The 24,290-nt window shown below is 47.2% G+C and overlaps 1 protein-coding gene across 11 annotated transcripts; it reads left to right on the forward strand.

Annotated features, from left to right (window-relative positions):
- Positions 1 to 6,889: 6,889 nt before the first annotated feature.
- Positions 6,890 to 22,251, forward strand: LOC120939769 (pentraxin fusion protein-like). 11 transcript variants are annotated; one of them, XM_040352107.1, is made up of 5 exons: positions 6,890 to 6,952; positions 10,502 to 10,573; positions 11,011 to 11,093; positions 19,167 to 19,449; positions 21,705 to 22,251. In XM_040352107.1, the coding sequence occupies exons 3-5, from the start codon at positions 11,015 to 11,017 to the stop codon at positions 21,892 to 21,894; spliced, it is 552 nt and encodes a 183-aa protein (XP_040208041.1). In that variant the 5' UTR covers positions 6,890 to 6,952; positions 10,502 to 10,573; positions 11,011 to 11,014; the 3' UTR covers positions 21,895 to 22,251. The 11 variants fall into 11 exon arrangements, with proteins under 11 accessions (XP_040208041.1, XP_040208050.1, XP_040208046.1 ...); XM_040352116.1 differs by having other exon boundaries at positions 11,014 to 11,093; XM_040352112.1 differs by having other exon boundaries at positions 6,927 to 6,970.
- The last annotated feature ends 2,039 nt before the right edge of the window (positions 22,252 to 24,290 follow it).

Raw genomic sequence — 24,290 nt, forward strand, 5'->3', positions numbered from 1 at the left:
AGGGTTTTATCTCCTACATGGAAAGGCTTAATATCCCAACTAGAAGAGCACCATCAATCGGTTGGAAGGGCTTCATCTCCTCAATGTAAAGGCTTAATCTCCCAATTAGAAGAGGTCCATCTACCGATTGGAGGGGTTTTATCTCCTACATGGAAAGGCTTCATCTCCCAAATAAAAAAACTACATCTCCAAATTGGAAGGGTTTCATCTCCTAATTGGAAAGGCTTGATCTCTCAAATAAAAGAGCACAATCTACCAATTGGAAGGGCTTCATCTCCTCAATGGAAAGGCTTTATTTCCCAAATAGAAGCGTTCCATCTCCCGATTGGAAGGGTTTAATCTAAATGGAAAGCCTTCATCTCCCAAATATAAGAGCTTCAACTAGCAATTGAAAGGGCTTCATCGCCTCAATGGAAAGACTTCATCTTTCAAATAGAACAGCTACATCTCCTAATTGGAAGGGTTTCACCCCCTAAATGTAAGAGCTTCAACTACCAATTGGAAGGGCTTCATCTCCTCAATGGAAAGGCTTAATCTCCCAATTAGAAGAGCACCATCTACCGATTGGAAGGGTTTTATCTCCTACATGGAAAGGCTTCATCTCACAATTAGAAGAGCACCATCTACCAATTGGAAGGGCTTCATCTCCTTAATGGAAAGGCTTAATATCCCAACTAGAAGAGCACCATCTACCGGTTGGAAGGGTTTTATCTCCTACATGGAAAGGCTTAATATCCCAACTAGAAGAGCACCATCTACCGGTTGGAAGGGCTTCATCTCCTCAATGGAAAGGCTTCATCTCCCAAGTAGAAGAGCACCATCTACCGATTAGAAGGGTTTTATCTCCTACTTGGAAAGGTTTCATCTCACAATTAGAAGAGCACCATCTACCGATTGGAAGGGCTTCATCTCCTTAATGGAAAGGCTTAATATCCCAACTAGAAGAGCACCATCTACCGATTGGAAGGGTTTTATCTCCTACATGGAAAGGCTTAATATCCCAACTAGAAGAGCACCATCTACCGGTTGGAAGGGCTTCATCTCCTCAATGGAAAGGCTTAATCTCCCAATTTGAAGAGCTCCATCTACCGATTGGAAGGGTTTTATCTCCTAAATGGAAAGGCTTCATCTCCCAAATATAAGAGCTTCAACTAGCAATTGAAAGGGCTTCATCGCCTCAATGGAAAGACTTCATCTTTCAAATAGAAAAGCTACATCTCCTAATTGGAAGGGTTTCACTCCCTAAATGTAAGAGCTTCAACTACCAATTGGAAGGGCTTCATCTCCACAATGGAAAGGCTTCATCTCCCAATTAGAAGAGCACCATCTACCGATTGGAAGGGTTTTATCTCCTACATGGAAAGGCTTCATCTCCCAATTAGAAGAGCACCATCTACCGATTGGAAGGGCTTCATCTCCTCAATGGAAAGGCTTTATTTCCCAAATAGAAGAGCTCCATTTCCCGATTGGAAGGGCTTAATCTAAATGGAAAGGCTTCATCCCCCAAATAGAAGAGCTCCATCTTTCGATTGGAATGGTTTCATCTCCTAAATGAAAGGGTTTTGTCTCCCAAATGGAAGGGCTTCATCTCTCAACTGAAGGACTTCATTTCCCAAATGGGAGGGCTTCTGTCATAGGCAGAAGGGCTTGATCTCCCAATTGGAAGGGTTTGATCTCCCACATGATAGGACTTTATATTCCAAATGAGAGGGCTTCATTTTCCAGACAGAAGGGACTAGGGAATTCTTAAAACATGCTGACCTTGAACCCTGACAGTGACTTTGACACTAAACTAGATTGTGCATTGATCTCGCTATTTTATCTTTATTATTATTATTTTTTTATTCCCACAGTTTTTTTTTTACAGTCACATTTTTTTTCTGTGGCTAGGATACAATCTATCTTTATCTCCATTCAGAGGAGTGTATTTTACAAAGAGAGATCATTGTGATAGCCAATCAGTTTATTACTACAATCATGTGATCGAGAACCGATCCTCCCAGCCTCTGGGTATTAGTACGAGACCCAGAGATGTTGGTAACAGCTCAGTCTCTGTACTGGAAAGTAGGCTATGGCAGGGCTCGACAAATCCCGGTCGCCAGGTCGCCATGGCGACTAGAAATGGGGTCCTGGCGACTTGGCTTGGAAGGGGGGGCAAAAAATAATAATATTTTTTTTTTTGTGAGCTGGTGCCATCTGGTGGTGAGCCGTTGGTATTACAAGTTATTACCACCAGATGTGTAAGCTGGCGCCATCTGGTGGTAGCCGTTGGTATTACAAGTTAAGCATTACAAGTTAAACAGCAATTCTAATGTAATTTTTCACTATTTTCACTGCCATCTTCTTCCCTCTAATTAGAACCCCCAAACATTATATATATTTTTTATCCTAACACCCTAGAGAATAAAATGGCGATCGTTGCAATACATTCTGTCACGCCGTATTTGCGCAGCGGTTTTACAAGCGCACTTTTTTGGGAAAAAATTACACTTTTTTTAATTAAAAAATAAGACAACAGTAAAGTTATCCCCATTTTTTTTAATATTATGAAAGATAATGTTACGCCGAGTAAATTGATCCCCAACATGTCACGCTTCAAAATTACGTCCGCTCGTGGAATGGCGACAAACTTTTACCCTTTAAAATCTCCATAGGCGACGTTTAAAAAATTCTACAGGTTGCATGTTTTGAGTTACAGAGGAGGTCTAGGGCTAGAATTATTGCTCTCGCTCTAACGATCACGGCGATACCTCACATGTGTGGTTTGAACACCGTTTACATCTGCGGGCGCTGCTCACGTATGTGTTCGCTTCTGCGCGCAAGCTCGTCGGGACGGGGCGCGTTTTCTGGCTCCTAACTTTTTTAGCTATGGGGCTATGGGGCTCGCTTTCAGCATAAATGCGGGTACGCGCATATGCAGCACCTCGAAAAAAGTCACAACTCCATGCTGTGACAATGTGACATACATGCATGGAAGTGATGTCAAATACGCGGGGTCACAGTTAATATACATAAAACACGCCCACATCATCCACATTTGAATTAGGCCGGCTTACGCCGACACAGATACGTTACGCCGCCGTAACTAAGGGCGCAAGTTGTTTCTGAATACAGAACTTGCGCCCTAAATTACGGCGGCGTAACGTATCTGAGATACGTTACGCCGGGCGGACAGATAGACCATTCTATCTGAATCTACCCGATAGTTGCTTGCTGCAGAGAGAAGAGAATAGGAACACCAGTAGCTGGGCGCCCAAGGGAGCAGTGCACCCTAGGCGGCTGCCTAGTTTGCCTAGTGGTAGCACTGGCCTTGCTCACTGTGCCCATTTTCAGCCTCAATGTGCCCATCTGCAGCCTCACTGTGCCCATCTACAGCCTCACTGTGCTCATCTGCAGCCTCACTGTGTCCATTTGCAGCCTCACTGTGTCCATTTGCAGCCTCACTGTGGCCGTTTGCAGTCTTACTATGCAGCCTCACTGTGCCCATCTGCAGCCTCACTGTGCCTATCTACAGCCTCACTGTGCCCATCTACAGCCTCACTGTGTTCACTGTCAGGGCTGGTGCAAGGATTTTTGACACCCTAGGCGAAACCTAATTTTGAAACCCTTTGGCTCCACCGCTGACTCCACCTCCTTTGCCCTGCCCATGAATACCCCCACCTTTTGAATGAATCGCCCATCAAATGCAGCTTCACCAGTGCCCATCAATGCAGCCTACCAGTGCCCATCAATGAATGTTTGCTCGCTTCCATTCATTTGGGAGTCGGGACACAGACACAGTCCTCCACCGCCTCTGTGCCTCTGACACTATGTGCGGACATAGCGGCGGCTGCCTGCTGATGCTGAGACTTAGTTGCTTGCTGCAAGGAGAAGAGAGTAGGAACACCAGTAGCCGGGCGCCCAAGGGAGCAGTGCACTCTAGGCGGCTGCCTAGTCTGCCTAGTGGTAACACTGGCCTTGCTCACTGTGCCCATCTGCAGCCTCAGTGTGCTTGTTTGCAGCCTTACTGTGCAGTCTCACTGTGTCCATCTGCAGCCTCACCCGATCTCCCGTGTACCTTTGATCTCCATGCTGCTGCAGACGGCGGCCGTGCACTGTAACAAAGCCCCGCCCCCTCCACGTCTGTGATAGACGGAACGCTAACCAATGATCCCAGCATTGTATCAGTGTTTTCATTGTTCCGGCTATCACGGACGTGGAACTTTGTTACAGTGGACGGCCGCCAACAGCAGTTAAGACTGCATGAACAGCGGGAGACTTGAGTTTAAGCCGAGGGGGTGTTTTTAAGCATCAAAAAATGTGCTGAAAAACTCGGCTTATACTCGAGTATATACGGTAGTTAAATACAGTTACAGTGAGGTTTTCCAGGGTGTTGTTATAACTGGAAAATCCGGGTACATGGCCTACGTGTTTCGCGGGATAACCCGCTTCATCAAGGCCTCGGATTATATTACAGATTATATACTGTAATGATATATAAACATACTATTAACACAAATATTTGTATAGAAAACATATACCAAGCAAAACATACACGTTCATTGCGCATTTCAACAATGTTAATAAATGATATCACATCTAATTTACATCACTTTTAATGATCAGTTAATAAATCTACCAAATACATTCCAATAAAGCTTGTTATATGCACTATGGCACATTGTAGGAAAAAGAGAGAGAGAGAGGAACAGAATTAGCACCTATGACAAAGTGCCCATATATAGGTGGATTCAGGTACATTGCCGCATCTTTGCGGGGGCGTAGCGTATCGTATTTACACTACGCCGCCGTAAGTTAGCTAGGCAAGTACTGTATTCACAAAGTACTTGCCTGCTAAGTTATGGCGGCGTAGCGTAAATGCGGCCGACGTAAGCGCGCCTAATTCAAATTAGGCTGAGGGGGCGTGTTTTATGTTAATGGGGGGTGACCAGACGTGATTGACGTTTTTTACGAACTGCGCATGCGCCGTCCGTGTACATATCCCAGTGTGCATTTTGGCAAAGTACGCCGCAAGGACGTATTGGTTTCGACGTGGACGTAAATTACGTCCAGCCCTATTCACGGACGACTTACGCAAACAACGTAAAAAAATTTAATTTCGACGCGGGAACGATGGCCATACTTAACATTACTAGTCCAGCTATTTGATGGAATAACTTTACGCCTGAAAATGCCTTACGTAAACGGCGTATCTTTACTGCGACGGGCTTATCTAGTAGGCGTATCTAGTGATTTACATATTCTACGCCGAGTGCAATGGAAGTGCCACCTAGCGGCCAACCTAAATATTGCACCCTAAGATACGACGGCTCAAGCCGTCGTATCTTAGATAGGTTTAAGTGTATCTCAGTTTGAGAATACACTTAAACTTAGGTCGGCGCAGATTCCGAGTTAGGTCGGCGTATCTACTGATACGCCAGCCTAACTCTCTGTGAATCCACCCAATAGTCTATAATGTAACTAATTCCTACAATTAAAATCTATACTAAAAGAAGAAAAGAAAAAGCAAGAAAAGTAAATACCGTATATACTCGAGTATAAGCCGAGTATTTCAGCACATTTATTTGTGCTGAAAATGCCCCCCTCGGCTTCTACTCGAGTCACCTTTTTGCGCCTGATCTTCCGGACTTTGGGGACCTACAGCCGGGGAGCACCGGTTTTTCAAACTCGGGCACCCCTTCCATAGACTCCCATGTTAAACTGTAATTTCTCCGGTAATTTTGGGGACCCGGTACCAGCTGGCCGTAGGTCCCCTGGATCCGAAACTTGGCACACATATAGTCACAGTTCTCCTCTACAAGTGTGCAAAGTTTGCTGTCTGGGGGACCAACGGCCGGGGAGAACCGATTTTTCAAACCCAGGCACTCCTTCTAAATAAAACCCATGTTAAACCTAAGTCTAGTCATGGACACAGTGGGGCACGGGTACAGTGAGGCACAGTGAGGCATGGACACAGTGAGGCACATGGACACAGTGAGGCATGGGCACAGTGAGGCATGGACACAGTGAGGCATGGACACAGTGAGGCATGGACACAGTGAGGCAAAGTGAGGCATGGACACAGTGAGGCATGGGCACAGTGAGGCATGGGCACAGTGAGGCATGGGCACAGTGAGGCATGGGCACAGTGAGGCATGGACACAGTGAGGCATGGACACAGTGAGGCATGCAGATGGACACCCTAGGCTTATACTCGAGTCAATACGTTTTCCCAGTTTTTTGTGGTAAAATTAGGTGCCTCGGCTTATACTCGAGTATATACGGTACTATGATTTATATGATTTGTGTTTTCATTAGACCTTGCAAGGTAGATGTAAAGTCCCACCTTGTTTTGTACTAATATAATATATGTCTATTTTGGGATGGTACCTTAGTAAGGGCATAATTGTCTCACCCCCCCCCCCCCCCCCCGTACCTCCTTACTAGATAGGACAAGATGGAAGCACCCGTGACCAATGGCAGTGCTGACAGCTCAGCACTGGAGGGGATCATTAGCCAGGTAAGTCTTCCATAATGTGATGGTATGCTCTACATACTAGCACATTATCGCTTAAATCTCCCAGGGGCCCAATTTAAAAAAATTTTTTTGCAGAGGTTATGTTCTACTTTATAATTAGTTCTGCTACATTTGTATTACTTCTCTCTATAGGAATATTTCACTGTATATGTGTTTCTATATACGAGTGTTACATACACATACTTCTACGTATTATAGGAACAAATGATTGACGCAAGTTTTTCTGGATCGTGGGTACGTGACAAGTACAGGGAAGGATGAGAGTGATGGATCTTTCCCCAGAACAAATATTTCAATAGAGGACAGTGATGGCAGAAATCCAGGTATGTAGATGAAGCCAAGCATTCATCATATAAATGTCAAACCTTCCCTGAGGTCCAAGTGAGAGGAGAAATCCAAGTGAGAGGAGAAATCCAAGTGAGAGGAGATATACAGGTGAGAGGAGATATACAGGTGAGAGGAGAAATACAGGTGAGCAGAGATGTCTGTGCAGGGGGTAGGTGTCTGTGTGAGGGGAGATATGCAGATGAGAGGACATATACAGGTGAGTGGAGATATCAAAGCGAGGGGAGATATTCATATAAGGGGTGATATCTACATGAAGGGAGCTGTCCAGGTGAGGGGAGATATTCAGGTGGGGGGGGGATATCCATGTCAGGGGAGAAATCCAGGTGAAGGGAGACTTCCATGTGAGAGAAGATATCCTGGTGAGATTCGATATTCATGTCAGGGGGATATCCAGGTAAGAAGAGATATCCAGGTGAGAGCAGATATACAGGTGAGGGGAGATATCCAGGAGAGAGCAGATATACAGGTGAGAGGAGATATCCAGGTGAGGGGAGATATCTAGGAGAGAGCAGATATACAGGTGAGGGGAGATATCCAGGTGAGGGGAGATATCCAGGTGAGGGGAGATATTCAGGTGAGGGGAGATATCCAGGTGAGAGGAGATATCCAGGTGAGGGGAGATATCCAGGTGAGAGGAGATATCCAGGTGAGGGGAGATATCCAGGAGAGAGCAGATATACAGGTGAGGGGAGATATCCAGGTGAGATGAGATATCCAGGTGAGGGGAGATATCCAGGAGAGAGCAGATATCCAGGTGAGGGGAGATATCCAGATGAGAGCAGATATACAGGTGAGGGGAGATATCCAGGAGAGAGCAGATATACAGGTGAGGGGAGATATCCAGGTGAGAGGAGATATCCAGGTGAGGGGAGATATCCAGGAGAGAGCAGATATACAGGTGAGGGGAGATATCCAGGAGAGAGCAGATATACAGGTGAGTGGAGATATCAAAGCGAGGGGAGATATTCATATAAGGGGTGATATCTACATGAAGGGAGCTATCCAGGTGAGGGGAGATATTCAGGTGGGGGGGGGATATCCATGTCAGGGGAGAAATCCAGGTGAAGGGAGACTTCCATGTGAGAGAAGATATCCTGGTGAGATTCGATATTCATGTCAGGGGGATATCCAGGTAAGAAGAGATATCCAGGTGAGAGCAGATATACAGGTGAGGGGAGATATCCAGGAGAGAGCAGATATACAGGTGAGAGGAGATATCCAGGTGAGGGGAGATATCTAGGAGAGAGCAGATATACAGGTGAGGGGAGATATCCAGGTGAGGGGAGATATCCAGGTGAGGGGAGATATTCAGGTGAGGGGAGATATCCAGGTGAGAGGAGATATCCAGGTGAGGGGAGATATCCAGGTGAGAGGAGATATCCAGGTGAGGGGAGATATCCAGGAGAGAGCAGATATACAGGTGAGGGGAGATATCCAGGTGAGATGAGATATCCAGGTGAGGGGAGATATCCAGGAGAGAGCAGATATCCAGGTGAGGGGAGATATCCAGATGAGAGCAGATATACAGGTGAGGGGAGATATCCAGGAGAGAGCAGATATACAGGTGAGGGGAGATATCCAGGTGAGAGGAGATATCCAGGTGAGGGGAGATATCCAGGAGAGAGCAGATATACAGGTGAGGGGAGATATCCAGGAGAGAGCAGATATACAGGTGAGGGGAGATATCCAGGTGAGAGGAGATATTTATATAAGGGGTGATATCTAAATGAAGGGAGCTGTCCAGGTGAGGGGAGATATTCAGGTGGGGGTGGGGTATCCATGTCAGGGGAGATATCCAGGTAAGGGGACATATCCATGTTAGGGGAGATATTCAGGTGGGGGTGGGGTATCCATGTCAGGGGAGATATCCAGATAAGGGGACATATCCATGTTAGGGGAGATATTCAGGTGAAGGAAGACCTCCATGTGAGGGAAGATATCCAGGTGAGATTCAATATTCATGTGAGGGAATATATCCAGGTGAGACGAGATATCAATGTGAGGGGAGATATCCAGGAGAGAGCAGATATACAGGTGAGGGGAGATATACAGGTGAGGGGGGATATCCAGGAGAGAGCAGATATACAGGTGAGGGGAGATATACAGGTGAGGGGGGGGATATCCAGGTGAGAGGAGATATACAGGTGAGGGGGGATATCTAGGTGAGAGCAGATATACAAGTAAGGGGAGATATCCAGGTGAAAGATGATATTCAGGTGAGGGGAGATATACATATGAGGGGAGAATTTCAGGTAAGAGGAGATATCCAGGTGAAGGGAAATATTCAGGTGAGAAGCGATAACCAGGTAAGGGGTGATATCCAGGTGAAAGGAGATATTCATGTTAAGGGAGATATTCAGATGAGGGGAGATTTTCCGGTGAGGGGAGAAATCCAAGTCAGGGGAGATATCCAGGTGAGAGACGATATTCAGATGAGGGGAGATATCCAGCTGAGAGGAGATATGTAGGTGAGAGGAGATAACCAGGTAAAAGGAAGATATTTATGTATAAGGAGATATCCAGGTGAGAAGATATCCAAGTGAGAGAAGATATTTGAGTGAGAGAAGATTGCCAGGTGAGAGAAGACAGACAGGTGAGAGAAGATAGCCAGGTGAGAGGACATATACAGGTGAGAGGAGATATACAGGTGAGAGGACATATACAGGTGAGAGGACATATACAGGTGAGAGGAGATATACAGGTGAGGGGAGATATACAGGTGAGAGTAGATATACAGGTGAGAGGAAATATACAGGTGAGAGGACATATCCAGGTGAGAGGAGATATTCTTGTGCAGGGAGATATCCAGGTGATGGGAGATGTTCAGGTGAAGGGAAATATCTATGTCAGGGGATAGATACAGGTGAGAGGAGATATGTAGATGAGAGGGAACTATCTAGTTGAAGGGAAATATCCATATAAGAGGAGATATCCAGGTGAGATTAGATATACAGGTGAGATTAGATATACAGGTGAGATTAGATATACAGGTGAGATTAGATATACAGGTGAGATTAGATATTCAGGTGAGATTAGATATTCAGGTGAGAGAGATATACAGGTGATAGAAGATAGCCAGGTGAGAGAAGATAGCCAGGTGAGAGAAGATATTCTTGTGCAGGGAGATATCCAGGTGATGGGAGATATACAGGTGAGAGGAGATATGTAGATGAGAGGGAACTATCTAGTTGAAGGGAAATATCCATATAAGAGGAGATATCCAGGTGAGAGGAGATATACAGGTGAGAGGAGATATGTAGATGAGAGGGAACTATCTAGTTGAAGGGAAATATCCATATAAGAGGAGATATCCAGGTGAGATTAGATATTCAGGTGAGAGAGATATCCAGGTGAGATTAGATATTCAGGTGAGAGAGATATCCAGGTGAGATTAGATATACAGGTGAGATTAGATATTCAGGTGAGATTAGATATACAGGTGAGATTAGATATTCAGGTGAGATTAGATATACAGGTGAGATTAGATATTCAGGTGAGAGAGATATCCAGGTGAGATTAGATATTCAGGTGAGAGAGATATACAGGTGAGGGGAGTTATAACACAGCCTCCTCCTGTATGTTCTAAGTTATCGCTAGAAGGAAACTACAATAAGAAATTGTCCCTGTGTCTTTCAGCCATCTTGGTGAAGCCGAAACGTAATTGGTCATCACAAATCTTTCAAGTTACCCAGAGAGAGAGATTGAGAGGTAAGTGGTAAATTCCTCTGACCCCGCCCCCCCCACCCCGCAGGAGTGACATCTGTGCGCAGCAATTTAATAGATTGCATAGAAATAAAGGCATTATATCTGTGGAAGAAGAAAATAATACCTCTGATAGTAAAGCGCCAACTAGTGGCCATAATGAGTTTTTTTTCCAGATCAAGGTATTTTGAAAGACATACCGTATTATGGCCACTAGATGGGGCTTAGCAATGACAGAAGATACTTACATTACACAGAACGCGGCGAGTTTCGTTGGCGCTGTGCGGGTGTCACATTTGTTCAGCAAACTTTTTGTACATAGACCCCAAATAGCAACGCCATGGATTCTGGGAAGTAGGAAGCAAATTTAAAAATGACATCAACATGTTAAAGCTTGTTTAAGATTTTAGTGGTGAGATTTACATCTACTTTACTGTTATTAGCAGAATGAAGATTCTAATTATCCTCGTCATCTGCGGACTGATAGACGTTACAAGATCCAGCGAATGCATTGTGAGCCCAAACAGTAAGTACAACCTACCTACCCCATCACCTACCTACCCCTCCACCTACCTACACCTCTGCCTACCCACCACTCTGCCTACCTACCCCTCCACCTACCTACCCCTCCATCTACCTACCCTTCCACCTTCCTACCCCTCTGCCTACCTACCCCTCCACCAACCCACCCCTCTGTCTACATACCCCTCCACCTACCCACCCCTCTGCCTACCTACCACCCCACCTACCCACCCCTCTGCCTACCTACCCCTCCACCTACCTACCTCTCCACCTACCCACCCCTCTGTCTACCTACCCCTCCACCTACCCACCCCTCTGCCTACCTACCCCTCCACCTACCCACCCCTCTGTCTACCTACCCCTCCACCTACCCACCCCTCCACCTACCCACCCCTCCACCTACCTACCCCTCTGTCTACCTACCCCTCTGCCTACCTACCACCCCACCTACCCCTCCACATACCCACCCCTCTGCCTACCTACCCCTCCACCTACCCACCCCTCTGTCTACCCACTCCTCTGCCTACCTGCCCCCCCACCTATCCACCCATATGCCTACCAGGGATGTGCATTGAGGTGAGTATTTGTGAGGCATTGGCTAGTATCAGAGCCAGATACACACAGTTTACATACGCAGTGATCGTTAGAGCGAGAGCAATAATTCTAGCAGTAGACCTAATTTGGAACTCTAAACACGTAACCTGTAAAAAAAAAAAGATTTAAAGCCTCGCCTATGGAGATTTTTAAGTACTGAAGTTTGGCGCCATTCCATGAGTGTGCGCAATTTTAAAGCGTGACATGTTAGGTATCTATTTACTCGGCGTAACATCATCTTTTACCTTATACCAAAAAATCGGGCTAACTTTACTGTTTTTTTTTTTTTTTTTTAATTCATGAAACAGTTTCTTTCCAAAAAAAAAAAAATGTATTCTCTAGGGTGTCTGCTAAAAATATATATATATTATTATTATTTTCTAGCAAAACAAATTATGATTTTTACATGTAGGAGAGAAGTGTCAGAATTGGCCTGGGTGGTAAGGGGTTAATTACCATGAGTAATATACAAATAATTGTTATGTATTATTTTTAAGCTAATTTACTATATTTTCAAAATATGTAGTATTCAAGCAGGCGGCTTAATGAACAAATTACTGAAGTTTAAAGTTATAGCTTCCAACCAGTAATTTCACAGTAAATAGATAAATTATTATCATATAACATATAGAATAATAATATATGATTTATCTTGTACCTTTTCAACAGAATGAGTTTCTCCCTCCTAACGGTGTGATAAAAACATGGGATTGTGGGTAAATCTTATACATGTTTTTTTTCCTTGTAGATAAGAGGGCGGGGCTGGAAGGGAGCATTTGTCTTTTAGACACTCCCCCTTCTATGACACTGCAGTGAGAGGACAGCCTCCACTGCAGCATTTTAATTGGACAGCTTGGACCAATAGTACTTTACCATTGGTCCAAGGCTCCAAGCTGTCCATTGAGCTCCGTGCCTCTGACAAGAAGTGAGGAGAGGCGCTGTGAGCTCATCCTCTCAGTCTGCTGCAAACAGAGTGTGTCAGCGAGTGCTTAAAGAGCCCCGTATCTCTGCAACCATAGGTCGTAGGAGCCCCAAATTTTGGGGAAGAACTTCAGCTACCTACCCCCCAATTTGGGGTCTCTGTGACCCCAGGTCGCCAAGCTACGACCCTCGAAGCTCGATACTCAATCTTTTTTTATGTTCTGCCTCACCTGCCTACCCTGACTGCACATCCCTGAAGTAGAGCAGTGGATGGTGTCAGTAGAGCAGTGGACGGTGTCAGTAGAGCAGTGGACGGTGTCAGTAGGTCAGTGGACGGTGTCAGTAGGGCAGGGGACGGTGTCAGTAGGGCAGTGGATGGTGTCAGTAGGGCAGTGGACTGTGTCGGTAGAGCAGTGGACGGTGTCAGTAGAGCAGAGGACGGTGTCAGTAGAGCAGTGGGCGGTGTCAGTAGAGCAGTGGATGGTGTCAGTAGGGCAGTGGACGGTGTCAGTAGAGCAGTGGATGGTGTCAGTAGAGCAGTGGACGGTGTCAGTAGAGCAGTGGACGGTGTCAGTAGAGCAGTGGATAATGTCAGTAGAGCAGTGGACGGTGTCAGTAGAGCAGTGGATAATGTCAGTAGAGCAGTGGACGGTGTCAGTAGAGCAGTGGATGGTGTCAGTAGAGCAGTGGACGGTGTCAGTAGGGCAGGGGATGGTGTCAGTAGGGCAGTGGACTGTGTCGGTAGAGCAGTGGATGGTGTCAGTAGAGCAGTGGATGGTGTCAGTAGGGCAGTGGATGGTGTCAGTAGAGCAGTGGACGTTGTCAGTAGAGCAGTGGACGTTGTCAGTAGAGCAGTGGACGTTGTCAGTAGAGCAGTGGATGGGGTCAGTAGAGCAGTGGATGGTGTCAGTAGGGCAGTGGACGATGTCAGTAGAGCAGTGGACGGTGTCAGTAGGGCAGTGGATGGTGTCAGTAGGGCAGTGGACGGTGTCAGTAGAGCAGTGGATGGTGTCAGTAGAGCAGTGGACGGTGTCAGTAGAACAGTGGATGGTGTCAGTAGAGCAGAGGACGGTGTCAGTAGAGCAGTGGACGATGTCAGTAGAGCAGTGGACGGTGTCATTAGGGCAGTGGACGGTGTCAGTAGAGCAGTGGACGGTGTCAGTAGAGCAGAGGACGGTGTCAGTAGAGCAGTGGACGGTGTCAGTAGAGCAGTGGATGGTGTCAGTAGGGCAGTGGACAGTGTCAGTAGGGCAGTGGACGGTGTCAGTAGGACAGTAGATGCTGTCAGTAGAGCAGTGGACGGTGTCAGTAGGGCAGTGGACGGTGTCAGTAGAGCAGTGGACGGTGTCAGTAGAGCAGTGGACGGTGTCAGTAGATCAGTGGACGGTGTCAGTAGGGCAGTGGACGGTGTCAGTAGGACAGTAGATGCTGTCAGTAGAGCAGTGGACGGTGTCAGTAGGGCAGTGGACGGTGTCAGTAGGGCAGTGGACGGTGTCAGTAGGGCAGTGGACGGTGTCAGTAGAGCAGTGGACGGTGTCAGTAGAGCAGTGGATGTTGTCAGTAGAGCAGTGGATGGTGTCAGTAGAGCAGTGGATGTTGTCAGTAGGACAGTGGATGTTGTCAGTATTGACACCTGACTGCACGTCCCTGCTGCCTACCAATCCCTCAGATCATTTATTAATAGGGAATGGACAGCATTTGTAAAGTACTATATATAGACTGTACATTATATAGATATAATCAGTTAAAGTGGAACCCCAGCCAAAAGTTTTTCAGTTGGGAAGAATCAGATCCTCTGTTAGATTTTATTGCTGTCAGAATCCCTGTTAATTAAGAGAGTAAAATCCCCATACTGAGTAATCCTAACCTTTGATCTCCTAGCACAGGGGTCCCCAAACTCTCTAAACCAAGGGCCAGTTAATTGTTCTTCAGGATTTAGGGGGGCCAAACTGTGGCCATTGGGGGTAGAAAATGTCCCGGCATCAGCAGGAGTAAACATCCAACCACAACTGGTTCCCTGGTTGGGGTTGTGGTTGGACTACAAGCCCGCAGTCCCAACCCTGCGCTGCTTCTCCTGCTTCTGGATAGGCCCTCGGACAGCCTAGCAGCCAGATGTCCCCCGGATAGGCCTAAGGCGTACAGCCTAGCAGCCCAGGGCAACACAACACACGTCCACCCAGACAGTTGTTCAGGTGGCACAGAACCCCGAACACCTGACTGCACCCAAATTAATAGGCTCTCCCAGCAGGCCAAGGGACCCAAGAAAATCCCTGCCCATTGGCTGAGGCAGCCCATTCATTCCTAATCTGTTCTTGCAATGCCCTTGTCTTATCTAGTGTCACCAGATACCCGGCCACCTAGGGAATCAATTGACCTCTTAAAAATTGGCCAAGGCAACTATAACTTGGCAAATACATTTAATAGCAACCCTGCCTAACCATCAGGGTGCTACATAGGTGTGAATTCCCATTGTGTGAGTCACCTATTGTTTCTGTCTGTCTGCTCATCTCTTGGAGATGTGATTAATATTGTTTTATTGTTATGTGTTTATGCTTATGATATTGTGTAATGTAGTTTGTGTATCCAGGGTTGTAGACTGGTGCCGAACGTTCTGAGTCAACTAGGCTTGTGTAGATGGCTAGTTGTTTAACCACTTGCGTACTGGGTACTTAAACCCCCCTCCTGCCCAGGCCAATTTTAAGCTTTCAGCGCTGACGCACTTCGAATGACAATTGCGCGGTCATACAACGCTGTACCCAAATGACATTTTTATATATTTTTTTCCCACAGATAAAGATTTATTTTGGTGGTATTTGATCACCTCTGCTGTTTTTATTTTTTGTTAAAAATAAATAAAAATACAGAATTAAAAAAAAAATTATATATTTTTATATTTGGTTATAAAATTTTGCAAATGGGTAATTTTTCTCCTTCATTGATGTATGCTGATGAGGCTGTACTGATGGTATGCACTGGTGGGCACTGATAAGGCGGCACTGGTGGGCACTGATAAGGCGGCACTGGTGGGCACTGATAAGGCGGCACTGGTGGGCACCGATAAGGTGGCACTGGTGGGCGGCACTGGTGGACACAGAGTTGACATTGAGAGGTGGCACTAATGGGTGACACTGAATGGCATTGATAGGTGGCACTGGTGGGCACTGAGAAGTGGCACTAAATGGTGGCATTAATACGTGGCGCTGATAGCTGGCAGTGATGGACACTGATGGGTGGCAGTAATGGACACTGATGGGTGGCAATAATAGGCATTGATAGGCAGAACTGCTAGGTGGCACTGAGGAGGCATTGATAGGTGGCAGTGGTGGGCATTGATAGGTGGCACTGGTGGGCACTTTCAGGTGGTACTAGCAGGGGTAACTGGCGGCACACGAGGCAGATGTGCCTCCTTCCTTTCGGGACCGATGTCCCTTCCACATAAGCCGGTGATCGGCTTTTATTTCTCCTCAGGCTGTCAGCGTGAGGAGAAAAAAAAACAATTACCGGCTTTTGTTTACATCACATGATCAGCTGTCATTGGCTGACATCTAATCACGTGGTAAGGGGCCGGGACCGGTGAGTCTCAGTGACTCGGGTGATCATAGTGCGCCCAGCAAGGGCGCGCGGGAAGCGTGCGAAGGGGGGGGACGTCTATTGACGTCCTCCCGGCATTTGGGGTCCACGCTGTAGCCGTCATTCAGCTATGGCGCAGGGCGCCAAGTGGTTAATTAGCTTACTGTGTACGTTTATGTTGGCTGTTCCTTAGCTATGTTAATTATATTACTGTTTACAGTTTGCCTTGTTATGCGGATATCCCCAAGAAGGGAATGTCCTCCTGGAGAGTATAAAGCATGTGTCTGAGTTTTATTAACCACCTCCATACCGGGCTTTTATACCACCTCCATACTGGGCTTTTATACCACCTCCATACCGGGCTTTTATACCACCTCCATACCGGGCTTTTATACCACCTCCATACTGGGCTTTTATACCACCTCCATACTGGGCTTTTATACCACCTCCATACCGGGCTTTTATACCACCTCCATACCGGGCTTTTATACCACCTCCATACTGGGCTTTTATACCACCTCCATACCGGGCTTTTATACCACCTCCATACCGGGCTTTTATACCACCTCCATACTGGGCTTTTATACCCCCCTCCATACCGGGCTTTTATACCACCTCCATACCGGGCTTTTATACCACCTCCATACCGGGCTTTTATACCACCTCCATACCGGGCTTTTATACCCCCCTCCATACCGGGCTTTTATACCACCTCCATACCGGGCTTTTATACCACCTCCATACCGGGCCTATTCTGGCACTTCTCTCCTACATATACAAATCATCATTCTTTTGCTAGAAAATTACTCAGAACCCCCAAACATTATTTATGTTTTTTTATCAGACACCCTAGGGAATAAAATGACGGTCATTACAACTTTTTATCTTGCACGGTATTTGCACAATCAATTTTTCAAACGCCTTTTTTTTGGAAAAAAATAATTTTTTTTATTAATAAAATTAAAGAATAACAAAACAGTAAAGTTAGCCTAATTTTTTAGTAAAATATGAAAGATGATGTTCTGCCGAGTAAATAGATACCTAACATATCACGCTCTAAAATTGCACACACTCATGGAATGGCGCCAAACTTATGCGACGAAATTTTTTACAGGTTACCAGTTTAGAGTTACAGAGGAGGTCTAGTGCTATAATTGTTATAACGCGCGTGGTGAAACCTCACATATGTGGTTTGAACGGTGTTTACATATGTGGGCGGGACTTACGTGTGCATTCGCTTCTGTGCGCGAGCTACTGGGGACAGGGGCGTTTTTACATTTATTTTTATTTTACTTATTTATTTCTTTATTTTTACACTTTTTTTTTTTACATTTTTTTTTTATCACTTTTATTCATATTACAAGGAATGTAAACATCCCTTGTAATAGGAAAGGAGTGTGACAGGTCCTCTTTATGGAGAGATGCGGGGTCAGTAAGACCTCACATCTCTCCTCCAGGCTGGAAAGCATGAGATTGTGAAAAAAAATGTCATCGATCTCATGCTTACTAGCCGCAATCGGGTCAAGGTTAGGGTTAGGGCTAGGGTTAGGGTTTCCCATTGAAGAATATGGCTAGGACTCAGGAATTGGAACAGGGACCTCCCCCAGAGGTCAAAGGTCAGAAGGTGGGTTCCCAGAGGTCAAAGGTCACAGGGCGTGGCTGACCCACCCCCATCAAAGTGTACAACCTACCCCAACTAAGTCGGGGAATGAACAAGTTGGGGAATGAACAAGTCGGGGTAAGCGTCTTGCGCCTTGCGCCTACCCCAACTAAGTCATCTCTATGCTTCCCATCTATCGCCGGACGATTCTTTCTCCAGGCCCCCGATGGGACGGGAGAGCCCGGAGAAGCACCGGATGGAGGCAGAAGGGGGGGTGTCCCCTCCCACCGCCTATAAGAACGATCAAGCGGCGGAACTGCCGCTATGATCGTTCTTATCGTGCACAGAATCGCCGGCACGAAAGAATGATATCCGAATGATGCCTCTAGCTGCACCCATCATTCCGATACCCCCACACACAGCCCAGGACGTCATATGATGTCCACCCAGGATGGGAGATCTCATCTGTGGACGTCAAATGACTATGGACCGGTTAAAGAGAGTTCCAGTTTGCACCTAAGCTAGTGTCGTCTAGTCCTCGGGTGCAATTGTCAGCTATAATACCTGGTTCCTGGGTCCAGACTGGAGGAAGCTGTATCTTGACGGAAGCACCCAAGCTGGGTGCTGGACGGTTCCGTCACAATGGGCTTGCACATGAAGATCACTGCTGCATGGCGATGAAGCACATGGGGGTTCTAGTTAGATTTTTTTAGGTTTGCACAATTTGTTTTCTGTAGGTTGAACTGGATGGCAGGGGAGGGCTGGGCTGGGGGGCAGGGTGGCAGTTGCCTCCCAGGCCATCCTAACTTATGTTCAAAATGCCCACTACCATTACATTTTTTTATTCTGGTCTTGGAAGTTGGGCCAACCACTAGCTGTTGCATTCCAGTAGTTGTAGTCCACGCTCAAGCTCCCGGTAGGTGGGAAACAGAGCAGCGCAGAGGAAACTACAACTCCCTGTGACTGGATTCTTGGAAGCAGGCAGAGGCAGGGCATGCCAGGGAGTCGGGACGCAGGGCTGCAAGGCTGGGCGCTGGCTGCAACTTGACCCCAGGATCAGGAGCATTACCCCCCCCCCCCCCCTGGCATGCAAGGACCTGCTGAGCTGAGATCACTGAGGTGAGAGACCCTGACACCCCTAGCTGACCCCCATCCCCCCCATACACCCCATGTAACATGTCCCAGGCTGCATTAATGGGCACTGGAGTTGGCTGCACTGATGGTCACTGGTGAGGCTGCATTGAAAAACCAGACGGGCCATGGACGGTGAACTGATTTGGCGGTTTAATGACTGGACTTGCCCCCCAGGCCTAAGGCTGCCAGCCCTCCCCTGCTGGATGGCCTTGTGTCTTTTTTCCACCAGACTAACTATGTAACTTCTTCTCATTTCAGACATCAACCTGGCTCTTTTTGGGAGGGTCTGCCAGAGCTCTACCTTCGCCAGCGTCCCGCGCTGTGGGGCAGATCGGGGGGTGGACGGCATTTCTGAGACAGACAATAAAATATCCCCCTGCGTCATCACGAAACTGGAGTCGCAGCCCTGGTTTACGCTGGACATGGAAGAGGGCTACTTGGTTGGTTTAGTGAGAATCGTGCTAAGAACGGACGATTGCTGGGATTGCATGAACGGTGTCCAGCTTCAAATTGGCGATTCTCCAGACCGCGACAACCCAGTGTAAGCCCATGACAACTTTCTCTGTATTCCATCTCCACTCCTAAAAAGGCCAACACTCAGAAACTACGGTCCCATTCACACGTATGTACTGTATGTGTCAATACCTGCATAGGTGTGAAGGAGCCTTAGAAAAGATACTGGGGTAGATTCAGGTAGATTTGCGCAGTTGTTACGGAGGCGCAGCGCACCGTTTTGCCGCTGCGCCTCTGCAAATTACCTGCGCTACCCTTGATTCACGGAGCAGGGTAAATTGCGTGGGCGCTCCGGCAAAATGCCCGGCGTAAGCGCGCGCAATTTAAATGATCCCGTAGGGGGCGGGAATCATTTAAATTAGGCGCGTTCCCACGCCGAACATAGTGCGCATGCTCCGTCGGGAAACTTTCCCGACGTGCATTGCGGTAAATGACGTCGCAAGGACGTCATTTGCTTCAACGTGAACGTAAATGGCGTCCAGCGCCATTCACGATTCACTTACGCAAACGACGTAATTTTTAAAAATCGCGACGCGGGAACGACGGGTATACGTAGCATTGGCTGCCCCTGCTAATAGCATGGGCAGCCTTACGCAGAAACCGACGAACGCAAACGACGTAAAATGCGTACGCAGGGCGCGCGTACGGTTGTGAATCGGCATTAGTATGCAATTTGCATACTCTACGCTGACCACTACGGGAACGCCCCCTAGCGGCCATCGTAAGAATGCAGCCTACGATACGATGGCATAAGAGCCTTATGCCAGTCATATCTTAGGCTGCAGTCGGCGTATCGAGGTTCCTGAATCAGGAGCAGTCGATACGCCGGCGCAACTAAGCAATTGCGCTGCGTATCTATGGATACGCAAATGCAATTGCTTACTGAATCTACCCCACTGACTACGCAACAGATTGGGAAAGATGACGTTATGGTACAGACCAAGACCAGGGGTCTCCAAACTTTCTAAACAAAGGGTCAGTTTACTGTCCTTCACATTTTAGGGGGGCCGGACTGTGGTCATTGGGAGAAGAAATTGCCCATAGAGTCAGTGGGAGTAAACAATGTCCCATCTTTGGTATCAGTGGGAGGAATAGTGTCCTATTATTGGTGTCAGTGGGAGGAACAGTCCCCTTATTATTGGTGTCAGTGGGAGGAATAGTGTCCCATCATTGGTGTCAGTGGGAGTAATAGTGTCCCATCATTGTTATCAGTGGGAAGAATAGTGTCCCATTATTGGTGTCAGTGGGAGGAATAGTGTCCCATCATTGGTGTTAGTGGGAGGAATAGTGTCCCATCATTGGTGTCAGTGGGAGGAATAGTGTCCCATCATTGGTGTCAGTGGGAGGGATAGTGTCCCATCATTGGGTTCAGTGGGGGGAATAGCGTCCCATCATTGGTGTCAGTGGGAGGAATAGTGTCCCATCATTGGGGTCAGTGGGAGGAATAGTGTCCCATCATTGGTATCAGTGGGAGGAATAGTGTCCCATCATTGGTATCAGTGGGAGGAATAGTGTCCCATCATTGGTATCAGTGGGAGGAATAGTGTCCCATCATTGGTGTCAGTGGGAGGAATAGTGTCCCATCATTGGTGTCAGTGGGAGGGATAGTGTCCCATCATTGGTATCAGTGGGAGGAATAGTGTCCCATCATTGGTATCAGTGGGAGGATTAGTGGCGCTTCACATCAGCGGTTAATGATGGGATGTGGGGTTCCAGCACCCTGCACCTCTGAACCCCTTTACATTACACAGCACCCTGCACCTCTGGATCCTTTTACATTACACAGCACCCTGCTCCTCTGGACCCCTTTACATTACACAGCACCCTGCGCCTCTGGGCCCCTTTACATTACACAGCACCCTGCGCCTCTGGGCCCCTTTACATTACACATCCCCCCCACCAGTTTGTTACACAGACACCCCCCTAACAGTTCTGGACCCCCTGCATGTTACACAGACCCCCCTACAGTGCAGACCCCCTCCCTACATTACAGACCCCCTTTACAATACAGCCCATACAGACCCCCCCCCTACATTACAGAGACGCGGCCCACGGGTCGCCGTGGCCCACCGGGCATATGCCCGGTATGCCCTATGGCCAGTCCGGGCCTGATGAAGGGGGCTACAACATCATTATAATACGTACACGTGGAACCTCAAGCATTGAAAAACAGAAGAGCTTACAATCTAAAAGTGACCGGCCCATGGAATGTACCGTCACACAGCAAGCCCATTGCGATATTTTTCATAATGTATCTCACCGGTGACAATATTTCTCCCACAGATGTGCCACCATCACCGAGGTCTCGCGGGAAAAGCCCCTCCTGACGTTCTTCTGCAACGGGATGCAGGGACGCTACGTGACGCTCATCCACGCCGGCCACTCGGGGATCATATCCTTCTGCGAGATCAAGGTGTATCAGCATTTACCAGGAGAGCAGTTGTCTCAGGGAATACCAGTCCAAGAGAGTTAAAGGGCAACTCCAACGCAACTGCTTTATAAGCTTACCTAAAATCAAACTTCTAATGTTTTTTGGATGGAGGGGGTGCAAGATCCCCCATCACTGTTTGCACCCCCTTTGGGGAAATTCGCCTTCTATTTGGATCCAAACTTTGAGAAAATCCAAAATTTGACACCAGGACAGGAATAAAGGGGTGGACATTTGTTCCTAAAAGGAGATTTATCTCACTTCCTGTTGTGCCTACAGGACAGGAAGTGAAGGGAAATTTCTCCTATAAGTCACATGGGGTAGTGCATTTCCTACTCCATCCAAAATTAAAATAAAAGTTTTGGCTTTAGATTCACTTTATAATCTCTATAATCTGCAAAAGAATATGTAATCGAATCTGTAAAGTATTTTTTATTCACTGCCTCTGCTCTATCTATTGTGCTTGCCAGAGGCGGCTCTTTAATTGGGCAAATTCGCCGGTCACCTAAGGCCTCGCACTCACAGGGGCCTCGCGGCCGCCTAATTTGCCTCTGCTTGATTTTTTTTTTTTTTTACCCATCATGGGCGTGTCTAAGTTTTGCTTAAAGTGGAAGTAAACCCTCTTGGCATTTTCAGCCAAGGAAGCTGCCATCTTGGCCTCTGTTTGATCTTCAACTGCCATGTGATCAGTTATGACACCAGCCATTGGAAGGTTTGGCAGTTTGGTTGAGAGCACAACCGATGGGACACTTGCACTCACGGCACTTGCCGGAAATGTAACTGTTTTTTTAAACTAGTAAATCGATGGGTTTACTTCCACTTTAAGGTCTCACAAAGCCTAGAGCCGCCTCTGCTGGCCATTCTCAGAGTGGAGGCGGGGCAGTGTCAGGCTGGAGGCGGGGTCTGCAGCACTGTAGGCTCCGAAGAGTGTGCGCAAGCAGTGCTTGCGCACACTCTTCGGCGCCTACAGTGCTGCAGACCCCGCCTCTTGCGCACACTCTTCGGAGCCTACAGTGCTGCAGACCCCGCCTCTTGCGCACACTCTTCGGAGCCTACAGTGCTGCAGACCCCGCCTCCAGCCTGACACTGCCCCGCCTCCACTCTGAGAATGCCCCGCCTCCAGCCAGGTACACTTTGGAGGGGGGAGATGTATTAAACTGGAGAGTGCAAAATCTGGTGCAGCTCTGCAAAAGAAGCCAATCAGCTTCCAGGTTTTTATTGTCAAAGCTTAAATAGGAATTAATAGTAACAATATGGGATTTTATAGGTGCCATGCAAAGTAGTTACAAGAGAATAAAATTTTACATTTTATTCATGATTAAAATCTGTTGAAAAGTACATAACATAAATGCATCTTGGCCAAAGTATTTTCACATACAAGTGGTTTTTCATGATAGTATTCCCAACATGTTTCGCCTGTCAAGGCTTCTTCAGGAGATTTTGGTGACCACTGTTATAGGTAGATTCAGGTACAATGACCTAACTTTGCGGCGGCGTAGCTTAAGGAATTTAAGCTACGCCGCCGTAAGTTAGCGCGGCAAGTACATGATTCTCTATGTACTTGCCTGCTAATATACGGCGGCGTAGCCTAAAGCGGGCTGGCGTAAGGGCGGCGCATTCAAATGTCTTGGAGGGGGGCTTGTTGTATGGCAATGAGGCTTGACCTCACGTTTTTGACGTTTTTTTGTTACTGCGCATGCACCGGGCGCCTACATTTCCCAGTGTGCATTGCGGCTAAGTACGCCGTACGGGCCTACTGATTTCAACGTGGACGTAAACGACGTAAATCCCGATTCGCGGACGACTTACGCAAACGACGTAAAAAATTCGAATCTCGCGGCGGGAACGGTGGCCATACTTTAACATTGTTATTCCACCTAATAGGTGGAATAACTTTAGGCCTGCTAAGGCCTTACGGAAACGGCGTAAATCGACTGCGGCGGCCGGGCGTACGTTCGGGAATCGGCGTATCAACTCATTTACATAATCTACTCCGACCGCAATGGAAGCGCCACCTAGCGGCCATCCGAAAAATTGCAATCTAAGATAGGACGGCGCAAGCCGTCGTATCTTAGATATGTTTAAGCGTATCTCTGTTTGAGCATACACTTAAACATACGTCGGAGTAGATTCTGAGTTAGGCCGGCTTATCTACTGATAAGTCGGCCTAACTCTTACTGAATCTACCTATTAGTGTGTAAACCAAAATAGAAAATAATCAATTAGAACCTTGTCCAAAGAAATGCAGTGACCAAGGCTCTTCAGTCGAAACGCGTCTGCTCTTTTGTTTTCCTATATGTGCCAATAAATATTTCTTACAGATTGGAGCTGCCGGATATTTTTCTACATTAACTTGTCCAAAGAAAAACAGATAAGTGGCTCGAGCCAGGAGGGTGCTGCTGTCGGTCCATCCTATGCTGAGTCCAGAGGTCAATACCATA

The sequence above is a fragment of the Rana temporaria genome, chromosome 5, assembly GCF_905171775.1.
Source record: "Rana temporaria chromosome 5, aRanTem1.1, whole genome shotgun sequence".
Classification (NCBI taxonomy): domain Eukaryota; kingdom Metazoa; phylum Chordata; class Amphibia; order Anura; family Ranidae; genus Rana; species Rana temporaria.